At 45.1% G+C, this 24,125-nt stretch overlaps 1 protein-coding gene across 2 annotated transcripts in view; it reads left to right on the top strand.

Moving 5' to 3' along the window:
• MCCC2 (methylcrotonoyl-CoA carboxylase 2) overlaps nucleotides 1-24,125 on the top strand; it is a 137,684-nt gene that overhangs the window by 61,031 nt on the left and 52,528 nt on the right. For both annotated transcript variants that reach the window (XM_029574605.1, XM_029574594.1), the window contains exons 8-11: nucleotides 250-314; nucleotides 15,398-15,497; nucleotides 15,643-15,738; nucleotides 17,831-17,903. In XM_029574605.1, the coding sequence (XP_029430465.1) occupies nucleotides 250-314; nucleotides 15,398-15,497; nucleotides 15,643-15,738; nucleotides 17,831-17,903 (334 nt within the window). The remainder of the gene's footprint in view (nucleotides 1-249; nucleotides 315-15,397; nucleotides 15,498-15,642; nucleotides 15,739-17,830; nucleotides 17,904-24,125) is intronic.

Here is a 24,125-nt window from a genome sequence, read left to right on the forward strand (position 1 = left end):
CAATAGTCATGGATGATACATATGGTAAGCACTGTTTCTCCTTGCCAGATAACATTATGACACAACATAATAGAGCAGCAGTTCAAATACACTTTTTCTGAAGAAAAATTATTTCATAAATTAAAATACAAGGCCCATGAAAATTGCTCTTTTTCCCCACTTCCTGGTCTGATCCAGTCATGTAAATATTTTTATGAATGCATAGCTGAAGAAGCCCCTTGACTTGATTTGCATGACTTCATGTTGCAGGTTAAAGCGGCAACTGGCGAGGAGGTATCAGCAGAGGACCTTGGAGGGGCCGACCTGCACTGCAGGTAAAACAGAGCTGTGAATTAATGGTTCTTCTGCTTTCCTCTTTTTTTTTTTTTTCTTCTTGTTCTTATTGAAGTAAATTTTCAAGAGAGTTAACGCCGGAAAAGTAGTAATTTTCAAATGTCCATTTACCCATGTAAAACCTTTTGAAAATTACCTCCATTATGTAAAAGGGGAAAATTAACTTCAAGATAAGATTTCTTTTATGATAGAATACATGCAAGTGTTTGGAGCAAGGAGAGGCCTAGTTTGAGTAATGGGAACTACCTATGGGTCACCCAGAACAGCTTAGCTAAGTTGGGAATCCCCTTTCCTGGTAAACCTGAGCTCCACTCATATTACCAGCTTTGATCTGGTTCAGAAGGGCTCAGATGTGGCAACCTTCTTTCTGCCTCACTGCTGAAGCCATGTTCTAAGGCGTTAAAATGAGAGAGAAGTTTGCTCAGGAAAGTGGGTATAAGGGGTGGGTTCAAGAAGGCAGAGAGTTTAGAAAGATACAGTAATTGTGAGGCTTCACAGATTAAGGTGATAATTAATGTACAGTTCATTTGGTCAGATATAGGACATAGTTGCTTCTTTATACATTCCAACATATGGACGTTGGAAACAATGTGTAAAAGGAGGCCATGTCTGTCTGTCCGTCTGGGAGTAAAATAACTCTCTAAAGAAGGGACAGAAAGTAATGAAATATGGCTAGCTGGAAGAAGATGGGAATATCTCGGAGTTTAAAAACTAGAAATAGTGAGTCAGTATTTTCAAGCAATGGACCCTCCCAAAAAAATCCCCATAGCTTTACTGTGGGAGGCAGTTTGTAGCTGTGGAATGTTTATGGACAGAGAAGCAAAAATATATATATAATGAAGCAGTTGACAAAGGTTGGATCCTTTCAAGCCACATCCCCCATACCTCTTCCACACATATATATACGTGCATTCCTTCCCTCACAACCCCACAGATCCATACAACACTCTTTATGTTACGCTTGGGCTCCGGTCAGGAGTCGTGCACACCACCCAGCAGGGTGGCTCCAGGTGGAGAGAGACAGGAAGCTCGAAACAGAGTCAGGTACCAGGCTGGGTCAGGGCAGGCAGCAAGAATCAGAGTCTGGGTCCAGGCTGGGTCAGGGCAAGCGGCAAGAGGCAGTGTCAAGTACAGGCTGGGTCAGGGCAGGCGGCAGTCAGCAGTGTCTGGGTCCAGGCTGGGTCAGGGCAGGCGGCAAGAGGCAGTGTCCAAGTACAGGCTGGGTCAGGGCAGGCGGCAAGTGGCAGTGTCAAGTACAGGCTGGGTCAGGGCACAGTAAGCAGGACAAGGCAGGTCAGAAGGCCCGTAGGCCACACACACACACACGGAAAGCCCGTAGGCCACACACCAATAGCGGGGCAAGGCAGGTCAGAAGGCCCGTAGGCCACACACACACACACGGAAGGCCCGTAGGCCACACACCATAGACGGGGCAAGGCAGGTCAGAAGGCCCGTAGGCCACACACACACACACGGAAGGCCCGTAGGCCAGGTATGGAAATCAAGGAAGAAGGCCCAAAGGCCACGCAAGGCAAGGATAGGCCCGAAGGCCGCACAAGGCAAGGCAAGGATAGGCCCGAAGGCCGCGCAAGGCAAGGCAAGGCAAGGATAGGCCCGAAGGCCACGCCACGCAAGGCAAGGCAAGGCAAGGATAGGCCCGAAGGCCACGCAAGGCAAGGCAAGGCAAGGATAGGCCCGAAGGCCGCGCAAGGCAAGGCAAGGCAAGGATAGGCCCAAAGGCCACGCAAGGCAAGGCAAGGCAAGGATAGGCCCGAAGGCCACGCAAGGCAGGCTAGAGCAGGGAGCCCAGGTGAGCTCGATGCCGAAGCACCGAGGCAACTGTCAGGCAGGGTTAAGAGGGCACACCCAGAGCATAGAGTGGACATAGGAGATGGACTGGGCCTGTCAGGAAAGCCAGCACTAGAGGGACCCCTGGTGGTGAGGCGGTAGCACAGCAGCCACAGCCGTAACAGTACCCCCCCCTCAAGGCCTCCCCCTCCTCCTGGATCCCATCTGTGCAGGAGGTAATCAAGAATAACGGGAGACCACTCCGGGGGTGATGCGGCAGGGTCAACTCCTTCCCGAGGAAATAAGGCAGTCCATAACCCCACCTGGGGTGATAAGGCAGACACAACCCCAACCTGGGGCAGAAAAATAGTCCATAACCCCTCCTGGGACAAGGCGGCAGGGTTAGACCCCTCCTGGGGTAGCAGAGGCGGTGCAGATTTCCATAACCCCTCCTGGGGTGACAAGGGGAACACAAACCCCACCTGGGGCAGAGAAATAGTCCGTAACCCTTCTTGAGGCGATAGTAGGACCGGTCCGGACCCTTCCAAGGTCGGCATTAAGACCGGTACAGGCCCCTCCAGGGGCGGCAGCTGGGCCAGTACAGCAGGCTCGGATCCTACTCGGGCAATTGTAGCAGGCTCGGACCCCTCTCGGGGCGTTGTAGCAGGCTCGGACCCCTCTCGGGGCGATGAAGCAGGGTCGGACCCCTCTCGGGGCATTGTAGCAGGCTCGGACCCCTCTCGGGGCGTTGTAGCAGGCTCGGACCCCTCTCGGGGCGATGAAGCAGGCTCGAACCCCTCTCGGGGCGATGAAGCAGGCTCGGACCCCTCTCGGGGCATTGTAGCAGGCTCGGACCCCCTCTCGGGGCGTTGTAGCAGGCTCGGACCCCTCTCGGGGCGTTGTGTAGCAGGCTCGGACCCCTCTCGGGGCGATGAAGCAGGCTCGGACCCCTCTCGTGGCGATGAAGCAGGCTCGGACCCCTCTCGGGGCGTTGTAGCAGGCTCGGACCCCTCTCGGGGCGATGAAGCAGGCTCGGACCCCTCTCGGGGCATTGTAGCAGGCTCGGACCCCTCTCGGAGTGATGAAGCAGGCTCGAACCCCTCTCGGGGCGTTGTAACAGGCTCGGACCCCTCTCGGGGCGATGAAGCAGGCTCGAACCCCTCTCGGGGCGATGAAGCAGGCTCGGACCCCTCTCGGGGCGTCAGCAGGACCGGTATGGACCCCTCCCGGGGTGGCAGCAGGACCAGTTCAGCAGACTCCGATGGCTGACTCAGGAAGTCTGTCAGTAGGACTGGTTCGGACCCCTCTGAAGACGGCAGCAGGGCCGGTTCGGCAGGCTCAGATGGCAGAGTTAGAAAGTCTGTCAGCAGGGCTGGTGCGGACCCCTCCGAGGACGGCAGCAGGGCCGGTTCAGCAGACTCAGGCTCTTCTCGGGGTAGTGCAGCAGGTTCAGATGGCAGAGTAGCATGGTTAAAGGTAGTGTGGCATGGAAGACACAGATTGTACTGCCGTGGGCTTGATACCTCGAGCCAAAGTCTGATGCTCCTGATTTTGTTTCTGGAGGAGCAGTTTAGAGAAGGCACAGGCAGTTCTAGGACGTCTAGGGAAGGTGCTCGTTAGTGTCCACTTGGCAGCTGTGGGAAGCTGAGCCCTGCTAGAGTTAATCAGCTCTCTCCGTTGTAGAGAAACCTGTTCCCGAGGCTCTAGCACTGGTCTCACAGAAGCCTTCTTGGCCAGGTAAGTCCTGGGTTTTTCTACCCACAAACTGCCAGCAAAAATGTCTGTTTTAGTTGAGCCAGAAACAGAATACTGGTTAGGAGAGCTGATAGCTTTTTCTAATTGCACAGCTGGTCCTAGAGCAGAACAACAGGGGCAGGGTTTGCCTGGAGGTAACAAACACGGGAGACAGGAGCATTTCCACCACCCTGGTTTAGGAGCCAGACAGTTCAAACACTCCTGATAGACAGAGACATTTTTCTTGTTGCAGTTATTGCATGACCAGTGTTCCTGACCAACAAGTTCACAGGCTAGACAGTTCTGATAGCTTGGATAATTCAAAGTCTGACAGGAATGGCAGGTATAAAACTTTAAAGAAGGAGGCATCTTGAATTAGTGAAAAGTTGACTCACCGGCAGGACACAGACCTATCTCTTCCCCTGGAAAATGTGATGGCTTCGGCATACTGTTACGCTTGGGCTCCGGTCAGGAGTCGTGCACACCACCCAGCAGGGTGGCTCCAGGTGGAGAGAGACAGGAAGCTCGAAACAGAGTCAGGTACCAGGCTGGGTCAGGGCAGGCAGCAAGAATCAGAGTCTGGGTCCAGGCTGGGTCAGGGCAAGCGGCAAGAGGCAGTGTCAAGTACAGGCTGGGTCAGGGCAGGCGGCAGTCAGCAGTGTCTGGGTCCAGGCTGGGTCAGGGCAGGCGGCAAGAGGCAGTGTCCAAGTACAGGCTGGGTCAGGGCAGGCGGCAAGTGGCAGTGTCAAGTACAGGCTGGGTCAGGGCACAGTAAGCAGGACAAGGCAGGTCAGAAGGCCCGTAGGCCACACACACACACACGGAAAGCCCGTAGGCCACACACCAATAGCGGGGCAAGGCAGGTCAGAAGGCCCGTAGGCCACACACACACACACGGAAGGCCCGTAGGCCACACACCATAGACGGGGCAAGGCAGGTCAGAAGGCCCGTAGGCCACACACACACACACGGAAGGCCCGTAGGCCACACACCATAGACGGGGCAAGGCAGGTCAGAAGGCCCGTAGGCCACACACACACACACGGAAGGCCCGTAGGCCAGGTATGGAAATCAAGGAAGAAGGCCCAAAGGCCACGCAAGGCAAGGATAGGCCCGAAGGCCGCACAAGGCAAGGCAAGGATAGGCCCGAAGGCCGCGCAAGGCAAGGCAAGGCAAGGATAGGCCCGAAGGCCACGCAAGGCAAGGCAAGGCAAGGATAGGCCCGAAGGCCACGCAAGGCAAGGCAAGGCAAGGATAGGCCCGAAGGCCGCGCAAGGCAAGGCAAGGCAAGGATAGGCCCAAAGGCCACGCAAGGCAAGGCAAGGCAAGGATAGGCCCGAAGGCCACGCAAGGCAAGGCAAGGATAGGCCCGAAGGCCGCGCAAGGCAAGGCAAGGCAAGGATAGGCCCGAAGGCCACGCAAGGCAGGCTAGAGCAGGGAGCCCAGGTGAGCTCGATGCCGAAGCACCGAGGCAACTGTCAGGCAGGGTTAAGAGGGCACACCCAGAGCATAGAGTGGACATAGGAGATGGACTGGGCCTGTCAGGAAAGCCAGCACTAGAGGGACCCCTGGTGGTGAGGCGGTAGCACAGCAGCCACAGCCGTAACACTTTAGCCACATCCCCCACACTCTACTCCCACCCACAACCTCACACACTCCTACCCCCATACTGCATGTTTGTCATACTGCTAAAATCATGTTTGAAAAAAAAAAATCTCATCTCTAATGCAGAGTCATTGGTAATAATGAAGTTAGTCACAGCCGTTACAAGATATAATTAATAGCTAAGATTTTCCCCTTCTCAGTGCAATTTCTGGGCAAAGGTCATATGTTTTCTTTGTGGAACAACCCCTGGAATCCACTTGGAAGACTTACATAAAAGACAGGTGGTTGAAGCTTGCAGAGGATTCATTTTGGAAATGCTTTCCATGGTAAAAGTCAGGCCTCAGCTTGGTAGTAAGTTCTGTGATGGAAGGAGAGGGCTTATGGTATGATTCCCTCCATCCCCCCACCCCAGCTTCCCTCATTCAGCACAGGGTGGGGTTAGGGAGCTTGGAGGGAGTTGTACATTTCCCCCGCTCCTTTCCATGTTGCTGGGCTGGGGGACAGCAGACTTGAGAGATGAGTGTTCTGTAACGAAGCGCTTGCCAGTATTCTAGATGCACTCATTGCTGACAGACCCCATGCTTCATGCTGGAGATGGTCTGAGCAAGTAACTTCTGTTCTGATCGTAAAGTCTAGTTATTAAGCAGTCAAGAATCCTTTATCCACTTGGAAAATTAATTGATATCAGTGGAATTGCCAAAGAAAGTGAGTGGTAGAAAGCTATGTAATATAAGAACCCCATAACTTCTTTCTACAAACCTTTGTGGAAGAGAATTCCCCAAAACATATCTCTGCCTGCTTTACTCGCTTGTTTCACAGTTATAAAATCTTTTGAGATGTATGTTATTTATTTATTTATTTGTGTTTTCCTTGACCGACCATCATCAGAGATATCATGCCGGTTTACATGTAACAAGGGTAAACAATAAAGCAGGAAGAGAGCAGTTACAAAAAACCAGGTTAACAGAGAACTGGGAAGTGCAGAGACAGTTGCACGGGAAGCGAAAGCTTAAGGCTAGAAACATCAAAGAAAACTTATGTACATCATAAAGATTCCCAACATTGCTGTCATTTAAATGTTACACTGTTTCCCAAAGACCTCAATGCATATTTGATGAGACACAGAGAAGCGAGCAAGAGATTTGTCATAAAATAATTTCAGGAACGGTTTTTAGATTACAGAGAGGAATATTTTGTAACTTTTTTTTTTTCTTGTCTAATTTTTTGCAATGTGCTATGCGTACTCATGTCTTAGCAACCCATTCCCCCCCAAAAAAAGTCTTCCTTTTCAGGAAATAAAAAAGACATCATTCTTTCCTAGCCAATGCAGTTAGGGTTTGGACTGGGAAAACTTATATAGAGAAATTCAGAACTAAACAGGGAACGGCAATAACCAAAAGGGCAGAAATCTGTGAGACCCTAAGAACTTTTTATGAATCTTTGTATGCAGAAGATAGAGTGGGAGGACAGGTGGAGGAAGAGATCGTCAAGCAACAAGTGAGTTTTCTAAATAGGCCAATTCATCCTATGAAATTCGGGCCCAGATAGTTTCTCCTATGATTATTATAAGATTTTGCAATCCTAGGTAGTGGGACCTATGAGTAAGTTTTTTGCAGATGCCTTAGAACTGGGAGCATTTCTCAAGGAGTTTAGCACAGCATATATTACAGTCTTAGCTAAATCGGAGAAAAACCCGGAATTGCCATGTTCATATAGACTTATCTCACTACTAAACTGCGACTTAAAGATCTTTGCTAAAATATTAGCAGACAGATTGGGATTCGTGCTCCCCTCAGTCATCTCTAGTAATCAAGTGGGATTTATAAAAGGTAGAACAGGAGGCACCCACATTGTCAAATTAACTACAGCTATAACCTTCTTTAAAATACAGAACATCCAAGCCATGGCTGTAGGTTTAGACTCAGAGAGAGAATTTGACAGAGTCTCTTGGCCCTACATGTTTTCCATTCTTCGAAGATTTGAGTTTGAAGGGGACATAATTAAATGTTTATCACTTCTTTGCAGAGCTGCAAGGTCTTACATTCTTGCCAACCGGGGCAGATCCCTAAATTTACAAATTCAGAGGGTTATAAGACAGGGATGTCCCCTCTCACCTTTATTGTGAAAAACTGAAAACCTTTATTGTGAAAAACTGAAAAACTGAAAACCTGGCTATTCAGCCAAGCATTTCCATGATTTCTAAGAAGCTGTTTTCAACGAACTCTTATTACATCCTCTCCGTTCCAACTATATAACCCCTCCATACCCCTCCCTCTATTCTTCTCTCCCCCTTTGGATTTAAACATATAAGACTTTCTTATGCCATGTACATCTTGTTCTTATGTTTATGTTTAGCCATGTATTTTTTGCTACTATGTTTAAATGTTACTCAAAAAGTTATACAATATGTTACTCAAAAAAGTTCTTTGTTATATGTAATTGCCCACAAGCAAGCTTTTCAACTGTTCTCTGTAAACCGATTTGATTTACATATTATGTAAGAAGATCGGTATATAAAAACCATAAATAAATAAATAAATATTGTATGTGTTGTCCATTGACCCTCTGCTGAGGAAAATAGAAAAGGATAAGTCAATAATGGGATTTGATTGGCGGGGCTGAACTTTCAAGATTGCAGCCTTTGCAGACTATGTTCTAATCTTTTTAACCAACCTGGTCAACTCTTTACTTAAAAGTTTTAGCACACCAGGGGTTATTCGGAGAATTTTCAGGGTTAAAATCAATCAAGGCAAGTCTGAGGCTTTGGTGGTGTATGGGAATTTGAAAGAACAATGGGGAAAAAGTTTTCCACTGTGATGAGTTGAGGAAGAAATGAGAAACCTTGGTATCAAAATCCCTGTTGATATAACATCAATATATAAAGCAAATGTTTCTCCCTACTGCAAAATATGGCTAAACATTTAAAACAATGGACCTTGATACCCCTATTGTTAATGGGTAAAATTCAGATATTGAAGATGATGGAGATTCCCAAGTGGCTCTATCTGATGCAAATATTACCAATATGGTTGACTAGAAAGAATCTTATAGAGATAAATAGAAGAATAAGACTTTTTCCTGTCGATAGCAGGGCTGAATTAGCCATGCTGTCATGGGACTGTCCATCAGGCTTTGGAAGCAGAGCTTAACCAAGCTGTTACAGAGCTTAGCTCTGTGCGGCTGGGCGTGTGTTCCTGCACAGGAAGGCAGAATCTCCTCAGTCTCTCCTTTCTGCGAGTAAGAATGCATGCGGAGCTGCTGTCTCCTCAGCAAGACAAAAAAAAAAAAGTGTATAAAAACGGAGAAAAGACATCAGATTCAACCACCATCGAGCCGCAGCACACCACGATGCCCCGACTGTTGGGATTTAAGCCGTGTGCATACGGAAAGATAATGTCCATCACCAATGGACATGAGGCCTGCTACATTTGTTTGGGCCCTTCTCATGACCAGGTGACATGCAAGCATTGCCGGCTGCATGTCGCCTCGGGCACAACATCAACGGGCTGTGAAAATTGAAAAGCTAAAAGTTTCCCTTATGGGCTCATATGCCCCCTCGCAGAAGCAAGCAGCCTTCTTGGGACCCAGCACCTCTCAGTCAGGTCGGGCCAAATCCAAAGATAAACACTGCGACGCATCGCGGCATAAGAGTAAAAAAATGGAGCAAAAATCTCAACACGACCACCATACCTCGGAGGAATCGGCGCCGACGTCCGTGCAGAGGCCCGCGACATCCAAGAGCACTGGTAAAAACAATAGGTATCTCGACGAATTTGCCAGAAAGTCTTTCCAGTCAGCGATGTTAGGAGCTCATATTCACCAGCATCAGTTCTATATCGTCCAATATCTTTATGAGTCCCTACAGCAACTCAAGGGACTCCTGCCAGATGTGGATCCCACGATTACCCCACCACAACCAATTCAGGACATGGAGGAAGGCAAAAGACACCTTCTCTGTACAGTTTTTGAAGGTTTTGAGACGTCTTCCAGAGCCTCTGCGTCAGCTATTGCAACAGACATTTGGCCTGGCTGCATGCTAGTGCCATCAGGGAAGACGTTCAAGAGAAATTGGCCAACCTTCCTCGTCGAGGGGATAATATATTCGGTAACCATCTCCAAGAAACAGTTGCCCAATTGAAGGAGCAGAACGTGGCGGTACAATCTTTAACAATGCCTCACACATACGGTGCCTTCTCTCGCTGCTATTTTGCACCCATTCGTCATGTGCCATATCAGAGACATCCATTCCAGGGCTATCCTTCATATTGCCCGGCCCCCCTATCCGCAGCCACCTCGACAGCCATCACAACAGCACCAGCAACATCGAGGCAGGCCGAGATCACATCAACAACAGGACCAACAACCCTCCACCAGCTCAAAAGCCCCACCATCTTTTTAACCAGCAAGGCCACCACCCACCACGGCTGTGGGAGGAAGAGTAACGGCGTTCAGTCAAGCCTGGTCCCAGATCACGATGGATCGCTGGGTTTTAGAAATAGTCCACCAGGGCTATCAACTCAACTTCACGTCCAGACCCCCTCTACCAAATCTCATTCCGGTCAAGAGAGTGGGGACCAACTATCTTCAACTAGCCAAAGAAATATCAACTCTTCAACATCAACAGGCAATTCGTGTCCTACCCCACACAGTTCCAGAATACGGGATTTTACTCCCTCTACTTCTCAATCCCCCAAAAATCGAGGGGTCTATGCCTGATTTTGGACCTATGCGAATTGAACAAATATCTGGTCTGGGAGAAATTCAAAATGGCCTCCCTGAAAACAATTTTTCCCCTTCTTCAACCCAACGATTGGATGTGCTCGCTGGACTTGAAAGATGCCTACAGTTATATTCCAAAGCACCCTTCTTCATGGCCGTACCTCTCTTTCCAACACAGGGGGCAACATTACCAATACAAGGTTCTCCCCTTTGGCCTATCGGTTGCTACCCGAGTATTCACAAAGTGCATGGCAGTGGTGGTGGCTCACCTTTGACAACTGGGGATCCAGTTATTCCCTTACCTGAACGATTGGCTCCTAGTAGCTTTGGATCCAGAAACTCTTCAATCCCACCTTCTAAAAACCATCTCCTGTCTTCAGAACCTAGGGCTCATCAACTACGAAAAGTCCAACCTCCAACCCTCCCAAATATTTCAGTTCATAGGAGCTCAGTTAGACACGACCAGAAGCAGAGCCTTCCTTTCCAAGGAACGACAATTAATACTACAGAGACTAACAGGAGATCTTTGTTTCACAACAAGGCCAAAGGCCTGCCAGATTCTGACAGTTTTGGGTCATATGGCAGCAGCCATTCATATGGTCCCAAAAACCCGTCTTCACATACGCCGATTACAATGGGGTCTCAAACGGCAATGGTCACAACACTCTCAACCGTTATCTCGGACAGTCTCCTTGACACAGGACATGATCCTAAACCTGGACTGGTGGCTAAAACCGCACGCGCTTGTGAAGGGAGCACTATTCAATGCACCACCTCACAACATGGTTCTAACAACGGACGCGTCCACAAAGGATGGGGAGCCCACCTCAACCACCTACAAATGCAGGGCCTGTGGTCCCCTCGAACAGTCGTATCAGATCAATCTTCTCGAACTGAAAGCCATTCGATATGCCCTGAAGACCTTTGTCTCAAACTTACAGGGGAAACTTGTCATGATATACACAGACAACCAAGTGGCCATGTTCTATATCAACAGATAAGGAGGGTCAGGTTCATGGATCCTCTGCAGGGAAGCACTCCTCATAATGGATTGGGCAACTCGTCATGCAATCCACCTTCAGGCGACATACCTACTGGGCATAGCCAACATCCAGGCGGACAGGTTGAGTTGCATATTTCACCCTCATGACTGGTCGTTACACAAGCAGGTGGCTGACGACGTTTTCGCTCGATGGGGAATACCGACCATAGACTTCTTCGCCATGGAGAAGAACAGAAAGTTACCTCATTTCTGCTCGGTATTTCCAAATCATCTCCACGCAGCGCAGGATGCCTTTCTACTCCCGTGGTCGAAGGGACTAATGTATACATTCCCACCGATTCCACTCATCACGCCCACAATTCAGAAATGCACAGCTGACACTGCGGACCTGATCCTCATTGCTCCGACATGGCTCAGGCAACCTTGGTACGCTTACCTTCTCCGCTTATCAGTCGACACTCTCATTCAACTGGGCAACAAAAATGGCCTCTTATCCCAGGAGCCAGGGTGCCCTTCTACACATGATGCAGAGCTCGCTCCACCTGACGGCGTGGAGATTGAACTGTCAAAACTGACAGAACAAGGGATATTGCAGACTGCTCAGGACATTCTGCTTGCGGCCAGAAAACCCTCTGCCTCCTGGTATACCATTCATCACTGTGCTCCCTTTGACTGTGCTCAGACAACCCTCCTGGACTATCTATTCACGCTATACACAGTGGGACTAGCGACTACTTCAGTTCGGGTACACCTGAGTGCCATTGCAACCTTCCATAAACCATTCCAGGGACACCCGATACCTAATCACCCACTTGTTACCAGGTTCATTACAGGCCTCTACCATCTCCAGCCCCCAATATCCAAGCCTCCAGTGGCCTGGGATCTCAACCTCGTCTTGGAGCAACTAATGCTACCTCCATTCAAGCCCATGGAATCCGCACACATCAAATACCTCACATGGAAGGTAATTTTTCTTGTTGCTGTAACATCAGCTCGTCGAGTCAGCAAACTACATGCACTGGTGCACTACACTCCTTACCTTCAGTTTTTCCACCACAAGGCAGTGCTACGGACTCATCCCTCCTTCCTTCCGAAGGTGGTCTCAGCCTTCCACATTAACCAGTCCATTGAACGCCCTACATTCTTTCCCAAGCTACATCAGAACACACGGGAAAGATTATTATACACACTGGACTGTAAAAGGGTGCTGGCCTACTACAAGACTAGAAACCACTCGAACACGAGGCCATCACAACTTTTTCTTTCCTTTAACCCATATGCCCCTGGCCTGCCAGTGGCAAAATGGACAGTTTCCAGTTGAATAGCGCAATGTATTCAATTCTGCTACAACAAGAGAGACATTCCACTGCACAAAAAGCTGAATGCTCATCAAGTGCAAGCAATCTCCACCTCGGTGGCCCACCTACAACATGTCCCAACTTTAGACATCTACAAAACTGCCACCTGGTCGTTTCTCCATACTTTCACATCCCATTACTGTCTAGAACAGCAAACATCTGAGGATGCCAAGCTGGGACAAGCGGTCTTGAAAAATGTCGCCACATAAATGATCCAAAAAGCTGTCCACAAAAACAAGGTCATGCTACAAGAATAACAGCACCAAAAGCTACATAGCGTGACCGGGAACTAGGGACTCCCATGACAGCATGGCTAATTCAGCCCTGCTATCGACTGGGGAAAAAGCAAGTTTGCGTACCGTAAACAGTGTTTCCATAGATAGAATGAATTAGCCATGCTGACCCACCCGCCTCCCTGGACAGCCTTCCTTACTGCTGTGATACAGACTGAGGAGATTCTGCCTTCCTGTGCGGGAACACATGCGCAGCCACACAGAGCTAAGCTCTGTAACAGCTTGATTAAGCTCTGCCTCTGAAGCCTGACGGACAGTCCCATGACAGCATGGCTAATTCTTCCTGCTATCTACGGACCACCGTTTACGGTAAGCAAGCTTTCTTTTTCTTTGGAATGGGAAAAGGACTAGGCTGCCATTAAATGTTTTGATGCAGTCTATAATTCAAGGAGGCTAAGCTGCCCGAACCTGCAATGTTATAACTTAGCATGTATGATGACACATTACGGATTGGCTAATGGGGTCCTCAGATTTTACCCCTCATGAGCACTTACAAAGTTGGTTTGGTCCCTGGTCGCTTTCGTCTCTTATATAGATGGAGGAGAGAGCAATCCCGAAGACACTTAAATCCCAGCTAGTGATGTCCTCATGTTGAAAAGCCTGGACTATGTTATGCAAATTGACTGGACAAAAGGGGAGGGTCTCATCCTTTGTCTATTTGTGGTAACCCACAGTTCCCCCCCCAGGTGAGGAAAATAAGGTGTTTAAAGAGTGGCACAAAAAAGATCTGAAGTGAATACAACAATTCTTTATTGAGAATTCCAACACAATTCACAGCTTTCAAGAGTTACAATCCACATGTCACTTGCCACAAAGATTTCTTCGCATATTTATAACTGAGACACTATATCACAGAATTACTTCAAGTAAACCCGCAATTAGGGATAAGTGGGAATCTGAAATGGATTCTTATGGGGGAAAGTGAAGAAATATATCCTGTGCTAAGTATTCTAAAGCTTTAGCTGACTTACAGGGTCATTTATTAAATCATGTTATGCTTGAGATGAGGGAGGAGAATTGGGGAAGGGCCTGAGATGAGGGAGGAGAGTGAGGGAAGGGCCTGAGATGTGGGAGGAGAGTGGGGAAAGGGCCTGAGAGGAGGGGGGAGAGAGAGAGCGAGCCTCTGGGGTGGAGATGTGGGAGGAGAGTGGGGGAAGGGCTTGAGAGGAGGGGGGGGAGAGAGAGAGAGCCTCTGGGGTGGAGATGTGGGAGGAGAGTGGGGGAAGGGCCTGAGATGTGGGAGGAGAGTGGGGGAAGGGCCTGAGATGAGGGAGGAGAGTGGGGAAGGGCTTCTCTCCCTCTCCCGCGAAGTGGTAACACAACGCACATTGCGATAATTAGGAAGTTACCATTAAACATGCCCCTTTTCCTGCCGTATGCGATATTTACAGCATATTGATAAATCTAGGCCTTAGACTCTAAGGTAGACTCCTCACAGATATTACTCTGTTGGCATAGAGGGGCATAATTTAAATTAACACACGCAGACTTCCAATATTGCTTTATTAAGGGAAACACAATTTAAGTTTTTGTGGCAAATCTGTGTCATAGGAACATGCATGCAATGCAAAGATCTGCAGTACACCTAGGTGTCTTAAATGTGATACAGAGATAAGTGATTTCTACATGGATTCTGGAACTGCCCCACAGTCCAAAGATTCTGGACAGAGATGGAAAAGTTGATCTCCAAGCTTCTCGATATATCAGTAGGTGGCAACCCCAGAATCTGGCTTTTTGGAATATACGAGGATAATATTCTCACCCTAGGTGTCAAACAAAAACTGTTTAGAGATAAAGCAAGTCTTATAGCAAAGAAAATAATCTTAGCTTCTTGGTTAGATAAGAAGAGACCTAAAATGGCCCAATGGGAGTCTAGAATGACTAAGTTATTAACTTTTGAATATCTGACTGCCAAAGCCATGCCCATCCATAAACAAGAAATTATGCTAGACGTGTGGCAACCCTTTTTGGATTATCTTTCACCGCTGGTTGGTAATGTGATACTAAATTTGTAGCCCACAGATTTATGATGTAATTCATATATATTTCTAAGTTGATAAAATAAGTTAGATCTGAACCCCATTATTATTATTAATATTATTATTACAACTACTATTACTATTATTATTTCTATTATTATTATTGTTATTGTTGAAAAATGTGAATGGCAAGGGGGAGGGGAGGTAAGAAAGGTGGAAGGGGAAAAAATGGAAACATTGAGTCTAGTGTAATAATATAGAGGGTGATTGTAAATAACTTATGTTGTGACAACTATTTGTATGCTGTACCTCATTGTTTTCCAGAAATTGAATAAACATGGAAAAAAAGACTAATTGAAACAGAAAACTGTATCCTAGAGAAAGTAAAAGTCTTGCAAAAACATAACAGAAGGACTGTTTTAACTGTGGCATCAGATTTTATTTTATTTTTTTTCTTGAAAGTAGCTAACAAGTCTGCTGTACATGCCAGGCCAGATGATCTTTTAAAATTGTGAATAGAACCGATGTGCTCTTGGCTTTCTGATCTACATGCATGTTCTTGTGGTTTGCTTTTCATTTCTGTAGAAAGTCTGGCGTCACTGATCACTATGCTTTGGATGACACTCATGCACTTCATCTAGCCAGAAAAATTGTGAGAAGTTTAAATTATCAGAAGAAAATAGATGTAAGTATAGTGCATAATCTGTGTACCATGTGTTTCTTGCCAAAATGGCTGCATGCTTCCCTTAAACACTTGATTCTTTTTTTGTACGTAGTGACACAGTATCCTCCCTGCAGCTTGAGTATTGCTTGTGTTGTGTGTGTTGCAGGTGACTACAGAACCACCTGACGAACCTTTGTATCCTGCTGATGAGTTGTATGGAATTGTTGGGGATAATCTGAGAAGAAATTTTGATGTCAGAGAGGTATGAAGAATAACATAGATGGGGGTATATAATATTTGCACAAACCTATCTATTTGGCATTTATGTTGGGTTTTTTCTAAGCTGTATGTGGCAGAGCTCAATTAGGGATGCCAATTGGCGCCATATTTTCAGGACAGGGCTAATTCAGTCTGGGTTCTGCCTCACTATCTGCATGACTTATGTAGGCCTTCTTTTCTTGGGTCCCGCAAAACAGACCGGAAGGTGATCTGTCAAAGCCAGAAGGCAAACAAAGAATAAGACAGACCAGTCGCCTTAGGATGAGGATAATTTATTCGCACATATATCTTGCTAAAAGAGCCCAACTCTGGCCGAGTTTCACACAAGGCTGCTTCAGGGGCTAAAACAAAAACAGTGAGGTAAATCAAAATAAGAAAATTAATATATATGTCTAAAACCTTATGGGCCAGATTGTAAATCTTACATGCGCATGTTATAAAATCCAGGGTCGGCGCGCGCAAGGGGGGTACACACGTGCACCTTGCGCATGTCGAGCCCGAGGGAAGCCCCGATGGCTTTCCCCGTTCCCTCCAAGACCGCTCCGAAATCGGAGTGACCTTGGAGGGAACTTTTCTTTCGGTCCCACCCACCCCCCAGCCCTACCTAAATCCAACCCCAACCACCTTATTTTATTTTCTACGCCTGCCTCTTGCAGGCGTATCTTGCATGTGCCAGCCAGCTGCCGTGCCAGAGGACTCAGGACCGCCACCGGACCGCCCCTTTTTCAAAGCCCCGAGACATACGGGCGTCCCGGGGCACACAGGGGTAGGTTTTCGGGGGTTACGCGTGTATATTATATATATGTGTGTGTGTATGTATATATATGTGTGTGTGTATGTATGTGTATATGTATGTATATGTATGTGTGTATATATATATATATATATATATATATATATATATATATATATATTGGAAATGAGAAAGTGGGGAAATTCTCTGAATAGTGCCGATTGCCTGTGGTTAAGGGACTCAAAATAAAAGGTAGAAAAGAAATAAGCAATTTTCCTGGTTGCCAGTCATTTTAACCATTTTTAAAATTCTGACTTGAATGCTTTTTCAGCCTGGTTCTGGTTGTGTGTGCTGTAGCACAGAAGTTTCATAGCATTATTAGTCCTGGGAGGGAGGAAAAACAACTACTCTGTGTATGTTGCAATGCCTTTTGTGAACATCAGAATAATTTCAACAATTTTGTTGCACTTGAGTTTTCAAGATCATCTAAGTCCCGTCTCCTGATATCTGTTGAAATATTTCCTTAAAAAAATTCCAGAGCAGAGTATCTGCTTTTGTATAAGTGCATCTGATTAATTCCTGTCCGCTTTAAGCACTGATGCTTTTTCCACACAGCTTGGATGTTACAGATTTTTAGGTATATATTTTCACTCAGCTGGTAGTTCAAAACTATATTAGGAGTGTGCTAAAAATCATTTAGGATTTGGTTGTGATGCTGTCAAACCAGCTACCGAGAAAAGGATTAAATTGTGTTTTCTGAAGTTCATCTTTTTGTATATAACGCAGTGTTAGTCTGGTGTCACCAGTGCAGAATAGTATTACATAGCTGTATACAGAACCATCTGAATCTTAATTTGCACACATCTATAGATAAGATGTTAAATAATGTCGAGTTCCGGTCTTGATATTTGGCACTTTCACTAAGATGATGAAGTGACGTGGAAAACTGCATGCAGTCTGTGTAGCAGAAATCAGGGATATTCACGGCCGATGCGCACACACAGGCGGATGGACAGACTGACACAGCAAAGCTGATAGGCACATCTGCTCCATTATGAACCACACTCGAAAAGAATGAAACTGGCAAGCACAAAGTGGAAAAGACCTCTGCTTTCATTCTGTCGTCGTCATTGGAAAACAGAGAGCCTTGTATTCTGAGAAGCTTTTTGTAGACTGAAGGGAAGACGTGCTGAAATACATTTACATTTCTTTACAAGACTGCAGTCCACTAACAGAACAAAAGTATCTTTTACTTTTATTTTTTAAATAAAGTCGACTAACAGACAAAAGAATTAAGAGTAAATCTTGCCTCACAGTTCCTCTCTTTTACTGCTAATTTTAGGTCATTGCTAGAATCGTAGATGGAAGCAGATTTGACGAGTTCAAAGCCTTATATGGAGACACCCTGATCACAGGTATAACTGAATTCCAGCCTTCGTCAGGTGTGCAATTTCTGTCCAAGCTCGCTGACCCTATTCATGCTAGAGTGAGCTCCAATCCTAGAATGCACAGCTTTTTTCATGCTATCACTTCTGCGCAAAAGAGTGTTAACAGGGTTTTGCTTTGGGAAGCCATAGAAAGTATAAAGTTTCCTCTTAACTGTGCTACTGTAATGAATGAAATTCCAGGTCTTGTTTGTTCTTTGGCATTGCTGTGTTTTGGGGTTTTGTTTTGTTTTTTAAATCCGCTCCAAATCCCAGCAGTCTTAATTTCCCCCTGCTCCTTTTACCTTCTAGCTTAGTCAGAATCTGGTGCAATGAGTCCTCATTTATTGTTTTATCCTCCCTTCCCGCTGTGTTTTGGGGTTTTATCCTCCCTTCCCGCTGTGTTTTGGGGTTTTGTTTTGTTTTTTAAATCCGCTCCAAATCCCAGCAGTCTTAATTTCCCCCTGCTCCTTTTACCTTCTAGCTTAGTCAGAATCTGGTGCAATGAGTCCTCATTTATTGTTTTATCTCCCTTCCCGCTTACTTGAGTCCAGTCAGTGCAGAACAGTCCCCAGCTGGGTTCCATGCACCAGGGCTCCTCCTGGAGCCCTGCAGTAATGGCCTCTGAATCTGGCCATTAGGAGTTGCTGTTGCATGTTGACTGACTCCCTTCCCTGCCCAGAGGCTGCGAACATGGTCCGCGGAGTGGAAAATCTGAGTGGAGAATCCAATCCAGGTCTCTCCACTGAGCTACTTACCAGGAATTACCTAGGCTTTGAAAATGGAGGGTGCTAGCTGCATGCTTTTACTGCTTTTTGTTCATAGGGATATTCACCACCTTGCCAGTGATTAGCACTCTTCAGCTGGCAGTGACACATACAACATGAGATTAAGTGTAATGTTTCTGAACAGTTACTCTTAGCAGTGTTCGATTATTTATTTATATATATATATATATATATATATATATATATATATATATATATATATGTGTGTGTATGTATATATATATATATATATATATATATGTGTGTGTGTATATATATGTGTATATATATGTATATATACACACACACACACACACCATACATACATACATTAGTAGTGCTCAGTTAGTAAATAGAAAAATATCCCAACGGGATAAAAGAAATGTCCCCTGTATTTCCCTTTATAGCTAGGACATATAAGATATTTGGTTACATCCTTTATGTACATTAGTAGTCAGCATCAGTGAGGTTGTGGGGGTTACATATTTCTTCTCAATGGATTATCAGTACCATTTGTTCCTAATATTTAAGGAAATTACCTGTTAGACATTTGATTTATAATACACTGTCAGCTATGAAATTGACTTACAGCACATTGTGTAATGTGATATCCGTAGCCCCTATGTAATGCAAAGAATTCATTATGATTTCCAATTATGAAGATGTTTATGAATACATTCAGTGAATTTGTAAGCTTATCATGCCTTTGATTTACTTCATCGTGTAAGAGATATTACAAGTGGAGAACCACTGTTCTTTTTTCAAGAAATCATCATTTTTTTGATTCACACTATAACACTATAATATAACTTATTAAACAGATTTGTGTAGGTAGTAATCAGTGTTTATGTATGTTGTATATGTTTACACATGTATGAATGTATTTATGTCACATTAGGGATTTAGTTGTATAGGTACTCATTCATTTTATACTTTTTGAATAACATGTTAATAAAAATTTTTTATATGATATACAGTGTATATTAGTGCTCTTTCTCTCATACATTTAGAAATAATGTGGCATTTAAATATAAAAAATAAATACAATTTGCATTTAAAATTAATTTGAAAATTGAATTAATGGTGGAATTCGACTTGACAGTTAACTTGAGCTTAAAGTTTCAAGAATTTGTATGGAAAAATTAAAGCCAAGTATTTAGAATCTGATTAGGTTATCAATTATCAGGGTTGGTATGTATTAGGTGCAGGGCCTTGCGCGCCGGCGCACCTATTTTCTATAGGCCGCCGGCGCGTGCAGAGCCCCGGGACGCGCGTAGGTCCCGGGGTTTTTGGAAGGGGGCGTGTTGGGGGGACCCGATGACGCGGCGTTTCGGGGGCGGGGCGCGGCATTTCGGGGGCGGGGGCATGGCGCCGGCCCGGGGGCGTGGTCCAGGCCTTCGGACCAGCCCCCGGGTCAGAGCACGGCATGCCAGCAGTCTGCTGGCGCGCGTAGATTTATGTCTGCTTCTCGCAGGCGTAAATCTATGGACAAAGGTAAGGGGGGGTTTAGATAGGGCCGGGGGGGTGGGTTAGGTAGAGGAAGGGAGGGGAAGGTGAGGGGAGGGCGAAAGAGAGTTCCCTCTGAGGCCGCTCCGATTTCGGAGCGGCCTCGGAGGGAACGGAGGCAGGCTGCGCGGCTCGGTGCGTGCCGGCTGCCCAAAATCGGCAGCCTTGCGCGCGCCGATCCAGGATTTTAGAGGATACGCGCGGCTATGCGCATATCTTATAAAATCCAGCATACTTTGTTTGCGCCTGCTGCGCAAACAAAAGTACGTGATCGCGCTGTTTTTAAAAATCTACCCCAAATTTAATAATTTTTATATACAGACTTCTCATGCGAACATCTCAAACCGGTTTACAGTAGTTAGCAAATATTCATTTAAAAATATTTGCATTTCCAAAGAAAGAAAGGCAGTAGATACATAGCTTCATAATGTAAATAAATAAAATAGTAAACTAAAATAGTAGGCTAAATAATCTTAAAATTTTAAATAGAGAGGCAGTATAGGAAGAGCAGAGATAAAATAAAAAATATATACATTACCTTGGTATAAAATAAGTAGTTTGAAATCATTATGTTAACAGCTCTTGGAAGGCTTGTTTAAAAAGCCAAGTTTTAATGCCCTTTTTAAATAATTTGATGTCTGCTTCTAATCGTAATTCTTGTGGAATAGAGTTCCATACTTTGGGTCCAGCAATAGAGAGAGTTCTTTCTCTTACATTATTTAGATGCGCAATTTTAGGGGAAGGAATTGGCAACATACCTGTTCCGGTTGATCTAGTAATTCTTGAAGGGATGTGGAAATGAAGTGATGAAGTTAGCCATTCAATTTTTTCATTGTAGAGGGTTTTATGAATTAGTGACAAGATTTTATGCTGGGCCAGTGAAGTTCTTTCAATATTGGGGTGATATGTTCGGATCTTCTAGTTCCTGTCAAAAGTCTAGCTGCTGAGTTCTGCAGAAGTTGCAATGGTCTTGTAATATTTGCGGGTAGGCCTAAAAATAATATAGTATTAGGCATATAACACATTAGACATATAACACATATATAACATATAACACATATATATATAACACATATATATATAACATATATAACACATATATAACACATATAACACATTAGAAAGCCATGAATAAAGCCATGAATAAAGTCAATTGCAATATAGTAAATCTCCCATACCAGACCAGCACTACTTGCTAGTACTCAAAACAACTCTACCTATGAAAAGAAAACACTACAAATATTATACCAGGCCCTAAAACAACCATACATCTCGTATAGATCCCTACACAGAAACTAAACACTAGCAGAATATCCTCACCTTGATCACACATGCATAACACAGGCCCTCACCAAATACAGCATAAAGAGTCCATAAAGTATAAATAGAAATGTACAGAGAAAAACTGAACTGGAAACTGCAGCATGGAGAAACAGAAACACCATTCTTCATAAAACATCAAACATTAAAATTAAGAAATAAAAAAAAGTCATAATTGTAAAACTATACTAATTAAAAAGGATAAATATTTCAAAACAACTTATGAATAGAGTAACATCCAATAATTATAAACTTATACAAGTTTTTAAAAATTTCCCAAACTACAATAAAATATTTCAAAGCGGCAGACACTTCAAAAAGCTTCCAATAATTAAAACTAATAAGGATTTTAAAAGATCCCCTGCTCTTTATATCTGGGAACTTTTGATTTCCAGTTGGTGTGAGATTGTGGTTGGTTAGTGAGGTGAGGCACATACACTCGCTTATATATGTTCCCACACATGCACACAAACACAGACACACTCTCACATATGCTCTCATATGCACATGCTCTCTCTCTCAAATGCTCTCATACACACACGTGCTCATGTACTCTCTCCCCTCCCAAAATGTATAGGTATCAGCAGCCTCCTTCTTGGATCCCTATGGCATCAGGATGTCTCCTTTCTCTTCCTTTTGTGGAGCAGATGCGCTCTCTTCAGCAGCTGCTCTTGTTCCTCTCTTCGGCCACGTGGACCCAGCCACTGTTCCTGCTCCTCTCTAATGCTGTGTGCTGAGTGCTTATTTTGCTGCTGTGCCTTCAAGCCGTGTGGTCCCAGCTGATGCTACTTTGCCACAGCCTCTGAGTCCTGCAATGTTCTTCTGGCTTTGTGGGGCCCATGCCGCCTCCTCCTTTCAGCTGCCCGACTGGACTTCCTTCTTTCCTCCTACACAAGACACACTTCCTTTTCCAGCCTCTGTGGGCAGGAAGGAGGAGGTTCAGTTGCCATGGTGCAGCCACCAGGAAAAGCTGGAGTGTTGCTTCTACATCTCTGCAGGGTTGGTGAAAACACAAGTCTGTCACCTCCAAACATGTGGTGCCATAAGCGGTTGCCTAGTGTTTCGACCGGCCCTGTCAGTTATTGAAAGTAAACTTCGGCCAGCTATGGTTCAAAACCTAATACAATGGTATGGTCAAATGTGCGAGGTGGGAGTCTATGCACATATAGGTATGATCTTAAGCACACAGCAGGCCAGTTAATATAACACTATGAATATCTTCCTGGCCACGGAGTATATTATTCTGATTACAAAATAGAAGTAGATTATAAAATGGTTGGCTATTTTAACTACATACGCCAATGCTGCATATTAAACTCCATATTTACCTGGCTAGCTTATAGATGGGCTCTTGGAGGGTCATAGAAGAATGAGCTGTGAAATTGCTGTTTTTGTTGTGACCTGGGTTACAGTTAAACTGTTAATACAGGGGGCCCCAAATTTAGTCCTCAACCCAATCTGGTTATCTGGATTTCCACAATGAATATGTATGAGGCATATTTGCGTACAGTGGAGGCATATTCATTGTAGAAATCCTGAAAACCAGACTGATTTGCAACCCGAGTTAATATATATTGATTTTAAATATTTTTAATCTGCCAATCCGAAAAGCTTGTTCTCAACAGAGTATAACATAAGTATATATACATCAGCGTACATAAACAAAATCTTCAATACATAGTGCATTAGTCAGTAAATGTATCCGGGTAACTTTAAGATAGCTGGTCATATTCAGTGGCACTCCTACATCACTGAATATCCTAGCTAAGTTAACTTGATAAATGTTTCCAGCTAACTTGCCAAGCCGCACAGTGACTGAATATTGCCCTCCATATTCTTATTCCTTCAGATCTAAGGGGAAGAACCAGTCCTTTCGGGGGTCCAAACAGCCAAGATCTGATTTGGCTAGCTTCATGGGAGCTGGTCGTGCTTCACAATGAAGTACCGCGAGTTCACTCTTTGGCACTTCTGGTAGGAGGTTGTTTACAATAGTTTTACCAGGAGTGGATCCATATAACATCACACCAGTGGGTTTTGGATGTCATCTGCCTCAGTTATACTTTAGAGCTCACTGCTCCTGTTCCTGAGAGCTTCACGGTGTCCCTGTATTTCTCAGCAACCAAGAGGTGCAATCTAGGCTATTCTCTTAAGACTCCAGATGTTATAGGCTGTATTTCTAGTTCCTCACCCTAACCATGGTTACAAGTGATATTCAATTTATTTTGTAGTTCCCAAAAAGGACGGGACATACAGGCCTGTTCTCGATCTAAAAGAAGTAAACAGCAGTCTCCATGTCCTTCACTTCAGAATGGAAACTCTTTGCTCCATACTGGTGGCAGTGTGGAGGTATGAGTTTCTATCATTACGTTATCTCTTGGAAACATATTTGCACATTCCCATCAGGGTGGAAGATGAGAGATATGTTCATTTCTGCATCCTACAATAGCATTTTCAGTTCAGAGCACTTCCTTTTTTGACTGTCCATGGGCCTGAGAACATGTACCAAAGTCCTGGTAGTCGAGCAACTTTTTTAAGGAAGAGATATAATAGTTCATCCTTATCTAGATAATTGGCTAATCAGAGCCAAGTCTTATCACAAAGGTCTTCAAGTATCTGGCAG

Source organism: Rhinatrema bivittatum, chromosome 1, assembly GCF_901001135.1.
Source record: "Rhinatrema bivittatum chromosome 1, aRhiBiv1.1, whole genome shotgun sequence".
Classification (NCBI taxonomy): Eukaryota; Metazoa; Chordata; class Amphibia; order Gymnophiona; family Rhinatrematidae; genus Rhinatrema; species Rhinatrema bivittatum.